Below are 11,797 nucleotides of genomic sequence, written 5' to 3' on the forward strand. Positions count from 1 at the left end.
AAATTAAATTCAAACAGCTTTCTGCAGAATGAATCGAACATGTTATTAAGGTGAAATAATTGTATAATACTAAATGAACAAAACATTATCCATGATATAAATTCAAAACACATGTGTCTACAATTGAGAGATTATCAATTCAATTCAATTCAATTCAATTTAGAACACATGCATACATTCAATTCAATTCAATTTAACAATTGCATTCCATTCAATTCGATTAAAAAAAAATCCAAACCTCGTTTGCTTGATTCGTTTTAGAAGAATAATCCAAAACGCTCTCGTTCAACTGATTTGAAGTTGAATTATTCATTGTTTTGATAAAATATTGAAATCTGAAAATGAAGAAGATAAATCCACAAAATTGAAGAAGAAAAAGAAGAAGAAGGACGAGCAACAAAGAAAAACAACGAGCAGAAGAGAAGAAAAAAAAAAGAACGACGAACAACAGAGATTGCAGATCCAAAAATTACAATGCAAATCGTTAACGTTGATGAAGAGAAGAAGAAGAAAAATACTTACGTTAAGGAAGAGGTTTACGTGCACGTGGTTGATAAGAGAGAGAGGGGGCGTGCGTATATTTCACGTAACTTTAAAGGAGGGGGAGGCGCGTTAAAAAAAAAATGCTTAGATGACTTGGATAGAATTTTTATATGAATGTGAAGCATTATTGGTACTAATATATATATTTCGTTGTTATTACCAACAAGATAACTAATAAAAACATATTATTCTTATCTCATTTATAAATAAAATATATCAAAAGCTATATTAAATGTATTTTGTTAGTAGTTAGTGACTATAAAAATTTAGTAGCGAAAAATAAAATAGATAAAATTTTGTTACGGATATATTCTTCTCAAGTTTTTTAAAAACAAAGTAAACATAATAAATTAGCCCATGAGTTATAACTCAAATGACATAATCTTTTTATACTCATTTAAAAGGTCGTGAGTTCAAGTTTCCTTATTTTTTGTTAAAAAAAAGTAAACATAAATTATCTAATGTCTTATTATTAATAAAAGTCTTAATAGCTATTTTAATTTATTATTGCTAATGCGTTCATCACGTAGATTTTTTTTTAAAGTTTCTGCATATAAATATGTTATCTTATGTATATGTATCACTTAAATAAGAAATAATATTTCTGAATGTAAAAATTTGACAAATATAAATACACAATTGTATAAAAGTAAATTGTTAATAACCAATTTGTTGGTGTATAATGTTTGAAAGCCATAATTTATCGATTATAAAGAGCCATAATTTTTGGTTTGCTTTGTTTTAATATATTAGTCTCTTTATTTTATATTTTTTAATTATTGCAGAAATAAATGAGTAAATTTAGTCTGATAAACATGTAATTATAAATATTATAAATATAAAATTATAAATATTAAATTAAATAAAATAATTTTGTGTTATTGTTTTCCTACTAATTAACGTTATTTTTGTTGATAAAAAAACTATCTTTAATAACTCACAAAAAATTATTATCGATCTTAATTAAGATAAATTTAAAGATAGAGAAAACTAAATACAGTGCAAATAAAAAAGTTATGCATTTTTTGGAGGAAAATTTGGCTGACACAATAAAAAAAATGTACTTAAAAAAAAGACCAAAATTCAGTGGATGAAATGGGAGAATTAAAATACAAAATAAAAAATTATTCACTCTAAATTTTAACACAGAAATTGGAATCACAAGCTAAAATAAAGACATTTTCGGTACATTTAAGGCCGATCCAGAGTGCATAGCTCAAATTGCAGAAAATTATTTTCATGAGTCTTTTTCGTCATCTAATTCTGGATCAACAAGAATATTAAATCCATTAGGAAAAAGGTAGATAAAAACACTAATCGAATGCTCACAAGAAAATTACATAAAGTGAAATGAAGGTTGCTATTTTTTTTTCCATTAATCTTTTCTCATTCCAAAAATTCATATAGTAGAGACTATGACCCGTATAAGGCCAATAAACCTTAACAGTGTCTTTTACAAGGTATTCTATGCAACTTATTATGAATATGATCATTAGTGATAGAATGCATTTATTAAGATAAAGTTTATTAGTGATAACATTTTTGTTGTTCATAAACATATAATTTTTTAAAGAATAAGAAATTTAGTAATTATGACTTAGTTGTTATGAGCAAGGTGTATGATGATATGGTTTATAATGCATGGACAGTGACATGGACATGGGGCGCGACACAACATACGATATGTAAATTTAAAATTTTTATAAGACACAGGGACACGTTATATATATAAAATATAATGTTAAATTATTTTTAATATTTTTTAATTATATAAAGTATTTAAAATATATTTTGTTTTAATAATTAATAATATATACTATTTCTAAACTCATTTCAAGAATAAATATTAAGAATAAGACTGGACACGTAGATACGTGATGATATTTAGGTGTGTTTAAGCGTGTTCAGAGAAAAAAAATTATTAAGACACAGTTGGATATAGACAGTGACTGAGTGACGGATTTAAAGGGGGCCTAAGGCGGTGGCCATGGGACTCCTAATTTTTTTAAAAAAATTAGTATTATTAGTTTATTATTTATCTAAGCGTTAAGAATAAGACTGGACACGGTGATACGTGACGGTATTTAAATATATCTAAACGTGTCCAAAGAAAAAAATTATTAAAATACAGTTAGATACAGACAACGACAGATTTAACGGGGCCTAAGGTGGCCATGATACCCTCAATTTTTTTTAAAAAAATAGTACTATTAGTTAATTATTATTATTATTATCACTACAACAATATAGACTATTTTTTAGGATTATTATATGTCAAAAAAAATTAAAATTCGTCAAAAAAATAAATTTTGACACTATTTTAACTGTGAAAATATGTTAATAAAAATTTTGTCAAAAATAGTATTTTTGACATATAAGTAATTGTAAAAAAAAATTTAAATCTTATTTTTATAAATATTGGCCGTCAAAAATAATTTGTTAGAAAATTTTGAAAATATATTTTTTGTGATACTTATTAATCGTCAAAAATACTATTTATTTTGACACTTATTGACCATAAAAAATTCTTAACAAAAATTTTTAATAAAGAATGAGATGAGATCTTGAAACTGAAAAATAAACTGAGATTTTGAAGATGAAGAATGAGTAATATGATCCTAAATTGAGAGTAGTGTGATACCAAAATTGACGGAACTCAACGAAGAAAAAGAATAATAGAGTAAGTTGAAAATAAATAAGTGTCAAAATTAACGAGTAATTTTTTATAATCAAATTATTCATAAAAAAAAATTTGATATTTATAATTGTTCGTTAGTCGTCTTCCGAACAGGTCGGGTGGACAGAAGATGCAAAGATGGATGGGTGAGGATGTCCTTAGTCTTGGTCGCACTGATTGTGGGTCTGCCGAGCTAGCGAGCACTTGTGCTGGTGAACGGACGAGGGGGGGTGCCACCTGCAAAGACACTCCGACGCTCAAGTCAGCAATGTGCAGGCGGGCAGAATAATGGGGTGAGAGAATGTGACGTACCTCGGGGGAAGAGCCAATCTTCCTCTTATATATATGTCAGTAGTGGGCCCCTCATGGGACAGGCCCATATTCCCAAGGACGCTGTCCTGCAGCCGTGTGTGAGCTGTACAGGACGCGTGTCCGGGTCGGTTAGGGGGCGCGTGTCCGGGTCGGGTATTGGTTGGGTCGGGTCGGCCCGTGTTGGTTTTGGGCCGGGCCGTAACAGTGCCCCCACGCGCCAATGGTAGTCGTGAGAGCTACCAATGGCGTGTCGCCTCGCATCTCGTTTGGTCGGCCGTTCGTGGAAAGGATGTGCCCCCAACGCGCGTCTCTTGGTTGTTCAAGCAACCGTTTCTTCGCTTCGTTTCCTGCGCCGAGCATTGAATGCTCATAATGGGGTAAAAACCCCGTTTGAAAAGACCATTTTGCCCCTAGGCGTTTCGCGCTCTGGAGGCAGTTTTTAAACGAGTGGTTTTGATATTTCTGCACTTTATGCACTTTTTTCGCACTCCCTATTCCCCCTTCTTCCTCCTTACTACAAGGCTTTGCTGTGGTGCCTCCGTTCGTGTTTCTTGCATTTTCCCAGATTCACGTTCGCGCTTCTTGCATTTTCCCAGATTCAACTTCATCTTCCTTTCATCAATTCAGGTAACTTTTGGATCATCCCCTTTTTATGCATTATTTCTGTATGCTTGTTGTTTGGTTCTTTGAAGTTATCGTGTAGCCTCTTAGTCGCGAGTAGACGTGTTAGGGGGAAAAGTACCATTCCAGGGTAGGTTTTTTCTCGCTCTTTTAGCCATTTTAGTCTTGTTTGGCCTTAGTCGGGAAGTCGTGAGGGCGGTGTGTGTGTTCGGCTTGAGCAACCGATCTCTTAGACTGACTGGATGGTACCCCCATGTAGGTATGGCTCGCACGGTCTCCCGGGCATCCGTCAACCCTGCAGCGTACGACCAGTATGCTTGGGTCGTCTCTGATGTAAGGGATTCACCCAATCAAATGGGCGAGGAGGAGCTCACCGAGTTCCGACAAGCCGGGTATTTGTGCGGCGGGACCGACGAGGAGGCCAATTACGACGTTTTCGTCCCGACTCCTCACGAGCGATTGTACGAAATCAACTTCCAACCCCGCCAGGTCGCCGACTGGATTTGGTTCTACAAATCCATGTTCACTCAAGTCGGAGTTCGCATTCCTTTCTCAGCTTTTCAAATGGCGCTCTTAAACCGAATTTCCGTGTCACCGTCGCAGTTGCATCCGAACAGTTGGGCTTCGATTCGCTGTTTCGAGATGGTCTGTGAATATCTCGAACTGCCGGTGTCCGTGGATGTCTTCCTCTTCTTCTTTACCCTCACAAACCCTTCCAAGGAGGGAAAACTTAAAAAAGGGTTCATGTCCTTCCGTGCTGCCCAGGGTCGGAAGATCTTCGGTTTGTTTGAAGATTCCTACCATGGGTTTAAGGACAAGTATTTTAAGGTCCGCCCTGTTAAAGGTCGTCACCCCTTTTGGTTGTCTTTGGAGGGGGTACGGCTCATCCCGACTTATTGGAGCTTCGGGGCAGGGTCCAATAGTTTTATTAAGGTAAGTTATAAAAGCATGTCGGCAGTAGATAAGCAGATCGCCGAGGTGCTAAACGCAGTTTTTGGGAAGAACCCGGTAAACCCCCACCTCCTTATGGGTGACCGGGAGTCCGGCCGTAATTATATTTGTGAGATGCTTTTCACTTTTCCCTTTATCTTTTTTCCCTTTTGTTGGTATTATGTGACGATTAACCGACCTCCTTTGTTTTCCTGCAGTGGATATGTCTGCGTCGGTGACTGGTCTTCCCGACCTGTTTCAGACCTTCCTTGGCGGTGGTGATGATGAAGAGGATAATGACCAAACTGCTGAGACGTCCGCAGCTCCCCCAGAGGACAAAACTTCTTCCGGGCAGGAGGCCGTTGTTGGGGGGACCGGGACCTCGGCTCAAGCCGCCCAGGTCGAGGCCGGGAAAACGGTTCATGACTCTCCCCCTCGCGAAGTGGTAGGCCAAGGGGGTTCGACGTCTGCCCCTGACGATGACGTGGAGGTGGTCGTCCCCACCCCTAAAAGGAAGAGGACGGCGTCTTCTAGTCCCGAGGGGGTCCTCACCGTCATGGAGAGGAATTTTGATGCAAGTGACTTTATAGATACCCAGCTGATCCCTGGCACCGAGGACTACTTCCACGAGTCTTCCCTTGCCGGTCAAGCGAGGTGGATGTACCGAACACTTCTGCGGGGTGCCGTGATAGCCCGGAAGGCTGAGTTTGAGCTGTCCGGGATGGAGTCCCTCCGCAGGAGGTTGGAAGCTAGTGGGAAGGCCAATAATGAATTAAAAAGTGAAGTGGAAACTCTCCGGGAGCAGCTGACTCAATCTTCGGAAAAGCTGGATGCCGCCGAAAAGAAAGCCACCGCTGCCGAGCAGAAAGCCACTGCCGCCGAACAGAAGGCCACAACCGCTGAGAAAAAGTAGAAAGAATCGGACGCGACGGTTGAGCGGTTGGTCGAGCGTGAGATGGCATTGGAGAAACAGGTCGGTGAGGCGCAGAAGCGTGCGGCCGAGGTCGAGAAGGAGAAGCAGGCCGTAGAGGCCGAACTGGCAACGTGGAAGGCCAAGTACAAAGACGTCGTCAAACAGGGTAAAGGCGCGATTTTGGGTACCGAGGAAGCCTTGAAGGCTCAAATTAAGATTGTTGCCCCCGAGTTCGACACGTCGGCGATCGGTGTTTTCAAGATTATTAAGGATGGCCAAGTTGTCGATGCTCCCAAGAAATGAACTCTTTGTTTCGTTGTTTCTTGTTTAGCCGTTTTGTTTTGGCTTGTAAACACTTGATTTTAGCCGTTTTGGCCTATGAACAATTTAGTTTTAGCCGTTTTAATTTTGGCTCGTGAACAATGACTTTTAAGTCGCTTGCTCGTGTTGTCGCGATAAAGTTTTTCTTACTTGTCCGATTGCGTTATCGTTTCTAGTAACCGTTTTTGGTTTATAGTTGTTTATACCGGCGGCCCGTGGGCTCTCTTGTAGTTGTTTGTTACAATGGTAGTTGACGACTTCCCGGGGTGATCAGTCCCGGGTTAGGAGTTGTCGTTGGTCATGACAAGACGATTTATCTGAAAACGGAGATAAAAGAGTGGAGAATTTGCATAAGTATGTCTTATTCAGCAGTCGTATAAAGGACACGTAAATCGCTATGAGAACATCAAGAGATAAATGAGCAAAACGACTACTTAGCTAGCCTGGTCGGTGCGCCGGCCCTTCCTCTAGGAGTAGAATCTTCTTAGGTTGTCCGCATTCCAAGTTCTCGGGACTTCCTTGCCGTCGAGTCTTTCTAGTTTGAATGCTCCTTTTCCCATCACTTTCTTGATTCTATATGGGCCTTCCCAGTTGGCCGCCAGCTTGCCTTCTCCTGGGGTCGGCAGGCCGATATCATTTCGCCTCAGGACGAGGTCGTTTGGCCCGAATTCCCTCTTGAGCACTTTGGTGTTGTAGCGGAGCGCTACTCTTTGTTTTAGCGCCGTTTCTGTCAAGTGGGCCATTTCTCGGGCTTCCTCTATCAGGTCCTTTTCTACGGCTTCCTCCACCCCCTTCAAAAGAAGTCGTGGGCTTGGCTCTCCGATTTCTACGGGTATTACCGCGTCCACCCCGTACGTTAACCGGAAAGGAGTTTCCTTGGTGGAGGACTGCTCGGTGGTTCGGTAAGACCAGAGGACCGACGCTAGCTCGTCGGCCCAAGCACCCTTCTTACTGTCCAACCTCTTTTTCAACCCTGAGAGGATAACCTTGTTGGCGGACTCTACTTGTCCGTTCGTCTGAGGGTGTTCTACTGAAGAGAACCTTTGCCTTATACCCAGGCCGTTGAGAAACTCCGTGAATTTTTTGTCGGTAAACTGCGTGCCATTGTCCGAGATGACAACTTCTGGTATCCCGAATCTTGTTATCACCTGCCTCCACATGAATTTCCTGCAATTGGCCGAGGATATGCTAGCCAGTGGTTCGGCTTCTATCCATTTGGTATAGTAATCAATCGCCACTATGAGATATTTGACTTGCCCAGGGCCGACTGGGAAGGGCCCTAAGAGGTCGACTCCCCACTGAGAGAACGGCCGGGAGGTCGTTAGCAGGCTTAACTCGGAGGCCGGCGCCTTGGCAAAGTTGGCGTTCTGTTGGCACTTTATGCATTTTTTGACAAATTCTTTGGAGTCTGCCATCATCGACGGCCAGTAGTACCCGGCTCGTATTAACTTCCTTGCTAGGGCTTTGCCTCCGATGTGGTGTCCACAGCAGCCCTCATGGACTTCCTTGAGGACATAGTCCGTCTGGTCGGGGTGGAGGCACTTCAGGAGGGGTTGGCTAAGCCCTTTTCTGAACAGCTGTCCTTGGATGACGGCGTACTTTGCCGCTTCTCTTCTAAGTTTTGCCGCATCTTTTTCATCACCAGGGACTTGGCCGTGTTCTAGGAAGTTGGTGATGGGATCTAGCCATGAAGAGCTTAGGGTTGTTATGTGTAGTGCAATTGCTGGTTCCCTTGTCATGCCTTGGATGAGAGACCGGTTCCCCTCCCCTGGTTTCGTGCTGGCCAATTTTGATAGGAGGTCTGCCCGTGTGTTCCTTTCTCTGGGTACATGCTGGACCGTGACCTCTTCGAACTTTTGGCTCAAGCTTTTAACCTTTTCCAAGTACTTTTGCAACAGGGGGTCCTTGGCTTGGTAGCTGCCGTTTACTTGGGAGGTGACGACTTGAGAATCGCTGCACACTTCCAGTCTTCTTGCGCCGACTTCCGCCGCTAGGGTCAAGCCTCCTATGAGGGCTTCGTATTCTGCTTGGTTGTTTGAGACGGGAAACTCGAATCTAACCGACTGTTCGTATACAACCCCAATTGGGCTTTCCAGGATGATCCCGGCACCTCCGAAGGTCTGGTTGGAGGCTCCGTCCACATGGAGCTTCCACCGTGTACCCATGTCTTCGCCTGGATCTCCCGTCACTTCAACCAAGAAATCCGCCATGGCCTGTGCCTTGATGGCTTGCCGGGACTCGTACCGTATGTCATATTGAGAAAGTTCGATGGACCAAGTCATCATTCTTCCCGCTAGGTCGGGTTTTTGGAGGACTTGCCGAATCCCCTGGTCTGTTTTGACGATCACTTGGTGACTTTGGAAGTATTGTTTTAACCTTCTCGAGGAGGTTAGGAGCGCCAAAGCTAGCTTTTCCAACTTGCTGTATCTTAATTCTGCTCCTTGTAGGGCCCTGCTTATGAAGTAAACTGGTTGTTGGGCTTTCCCGTCCTCCCGTATCAGTACTGCGGCCAGGGCTTCGCTTGTTATAGCGAGGTATAGGTATAGCGGTTCCCCGTCCCTTGGTTTCCCGAGAACGGGGGGTGCCGCCAGGATTTCCTTGAAGTGTTGAAAGGCTTCTTCGCACGCGGGTGTCCACTCAAAAGCCATCCCTTTCTTCATGAGGTTGAAAAATGGCAGGGCCTTTGTCGCCGAGGCCCCGAGAAACCGGGAAAGTGATGCCAATCGCCCTGCCAATCTCTGGACGTCCTTGATACAGCCCGGGCTCTTCATCTGAAGTATTGCCTGGCATTTCTCCGGGTTAGCTTCCACCCCTCTCTGAGTTATCATAAATCCCAGGAACTTGCCGGCTTCCATGGCAAAGGCGCACTTGAGGGGGTTCAGCCTCATACCGTGTTGACGGAGGGACGCGAATACACTTGCCAGGTCGTTTAGGAGGTCGTCAGGTCGTGTTGTTTTTGCCAGGATATCGTTCACGTAGACTTCAACCGTTTTTCCTATGAGGTCGTGGAATATCCTGTTCATCAGCCTTTGATATGTCGCCCCCGCATTTTTCAAGCCGAATGGCATTACCTTATAGCAAAAAGTTCCTCCTGGCGTTATGAACGCCGTTTTGTCTTCGTCTGGTCGGTGCATCGGTATCTGATTGTAACCGGAGTAGGCGTCCATGAAACTCAGATATCGGTACCCCGCCGCGGCGTCGACGAGTGCATCTATGTTGGGGAGGGGGAAGCAATCTTTGGGGCATGCTTTGTTAAGGTCAGAGTAGTCCACGCACATTCTCCATCTGCCATTGTGTTTTTTCACCAATACCACGTTTGAGAGCCACGTCGAGTAGTCCACTTCTCGTATGAAGCCTGCTTCTAGGAGGCCGGCCGTTTGCTTGGCTACCTCCTCTGCTTTCGGCTTGACGGCTAGGTGGTGTGAGATGATTTGTGGATCTATGCCCGGCATGTCGGCTGGTGTCCATGCGAACAAGTCCCTGTTGGCTCTTATCATTCCGATCAAGGGCTCCTTCAGTTCATGTGGGAGGTTCTTGTTAACGAAAGTGAACTTTTCCCCGTCGCCACCGATGCTAAATTTTTCCAGGTCCCCTTCTGGTTCCGGCCTCGGCTTGTCCTCGACTCTGGCATCAAGGTCGGCTAGGAATACGCCAGATGCTTCTTTGGACTTTTTTCTGAGGGAGAGGCTGGCGTTGTCACAAGCGACTGCCGTCTCGAGGTCTCCTCTTATGGTCCCTATGGATCCATCATCGGTGACAAACTTCATAACCAGCAGCTTGGTATTGATTATGGCTTCAAAATCATTGATTGTTTTTCTTCCCAAGATGATGTTGTAGGCTGTGGAGTCTCGGAGGATTACGAACTCGGCCATCGCCGATCTCCGGCCTTGCACCTGTCCCACCGAGATTGGTAAGGAAATGACTCCGTCTGGTTTGATGAAGTGGTCGCCTAATCCGATAACCCCGTGCTGGTGTGTCGTCAGGTCGGCATCCTTCAGCCCCAGTGCGTCGAACACGTTGCAGAACATGATGTTTGAATCAGCTCCTGTGTCGACAAGGATCCGTTTGACGAGGCCGGTTCCCACTCTGGCCGTTATGACCATGGGAGGGTTTTCCGGGGCGTCGCTGAACCATTGGTCTTCTGGGCCAAAGGAAATGGACGGGGGTTTTTTGGTACTCTGCATTGGTGGAGATGAGATCGCCAGGACCTTGGCGTCTTTCTTGTTTGCCGATCGGGACTTTGGTGCAGTGTTCTTTGCCGTTACCACGTTTATTACAGTGAGGCCGTGGTCTCTGTCTTCGGGCTCCTGTCGCCGCTTGGCCGAGCGTGTCTTGCCTTCCTCGTCTTGGTCACGATAACGCCTTCTCGGCTCCCTGATGAGATGGGAGAACGCTGCCAGCTTTCCTTCTCTTATTTCTTGTTCTAATGCGTCCTTCAGGTCGAAACAGTCCTGCGTTTGATGGCCATATCCCTTATGGTAATCGCAATAAAGGTTCTTGTTTCCATCTGTGCGGTCCTTGAGTGGTCGGGGCTTCGGAAGAATTCCCTTTTCAGCTATTTGTTGATAGACTTCCACGATGGGGAGGGCGAGTGGGGTGTAGTTAGTAAACTTCCCGACTCGAGGGGACGGCCTAGGTGCTTTGTTTGACGCGTCCTCCCTGGCCTTTTCTTTCGCTCTCTCCCCGTCGCCACCGAACTGACGAGCCTGGCCGTAACCGGACTGCCGCTTATTGGCAGCCACGACTCGGCTGACTTCCTCATCGTTTATGTACTCTTTGGCCACCGTTTGGATTTCATGCATCGTCCAAACCGGCTTCGTGGTAAGGTGCTTTCGGAAGTTCTCGTTGAGGAGGCCGTTCGTCAGGCAGAGACTGGCCACCGAGTCGGTTAAGCCGTCGATTTCCAAGCATTCGTCGTTGAACCGATCTAAGTACCTCCTGGTCGGCTCTCCCTGTCTTTGGGTTACCCCGAGAAGGTTGATAGGATGCTTGGCCTTTGCTATTCGCGTTGTGAATTGAGCCAGGAATGCGCGGCTGATGTCTGAGAAATTGTAGATGGAACCTTGAGGGAGGCCGTTAAACCATCTGATCGCTGGTCCTGCTAGGGTCACCGGGAAGGCGCGGCATCTTACTTCGTCGCCTACTCCCTCTAGATTCATCCTGGCCTCAAAGGCCGTGAGGTGTTCTAGAGGGTCTTGAGTTCCGTCGTACCTCATGTCTGTTGGCTTGTCGAAGTGTTTCGGCAGCCGGACCTCGAGGATAGATCGGTGGAACGGGGTGGCGCCCATTATCACAGGTTGTCGTGTTCTTCCGTCTTCGCGACCTCTTGTCGCTCGATGGGTCGGTCTGCCGCGGGAGTAGATAATCGTGTCATTTCGTCTCCTCACTACGGGCGACTCTTCCCGCGAGCTCTCCGCTTCCGTCCGCGGGCGGCTTCGACGAGAGTCTTCTTCCTCGCTCCCGGGAGACGGGGTGTAGCT

At 44.6% G+C, this 11,797-nt stretch overlaps 1 protein-coding gene across 1 annotated transcript; it reads right to left on the reverse strand.

The window, feature by feature from the left end:
* Positions 1–6,784: 6,784 nt before the first annotated feature.
* Positions 6,785–8,527, reverse strand: LOC130968876 (uncharacterized). The gene is made up of 2 exons (XM_057894351.1): positions 8,192–8,527; positions 6,785–7,465 (listed from the first exon to the last, which is right to left on the reverse strand). Exons 1-2 carry the CDS (start codon positions 8,525–8,527, stop codon positions 6,785–6,787), a joined length of 1,017 nt encoding a protein of 338 aa, XP_057750334.1.
* Between the last annotated feature and the right edge of the window lie 3,270 nt (positions 8,528–11,797).

Source organism: Arachis stenosperma, chromosome 3 (assembly GCF_014773155.1).
Source record: "Arachis stenosperma cultivar V10309 chromosome 3, arast.V10309.gnm1.PFL2, whole genome shotgun sequence".
Lineage (NCBI taxonomy): Eukaryota > Viridiplantae > Streptophyta > Magnoliopsida > Fabales > Fabaceae > Arachis > Arachis stenosperma.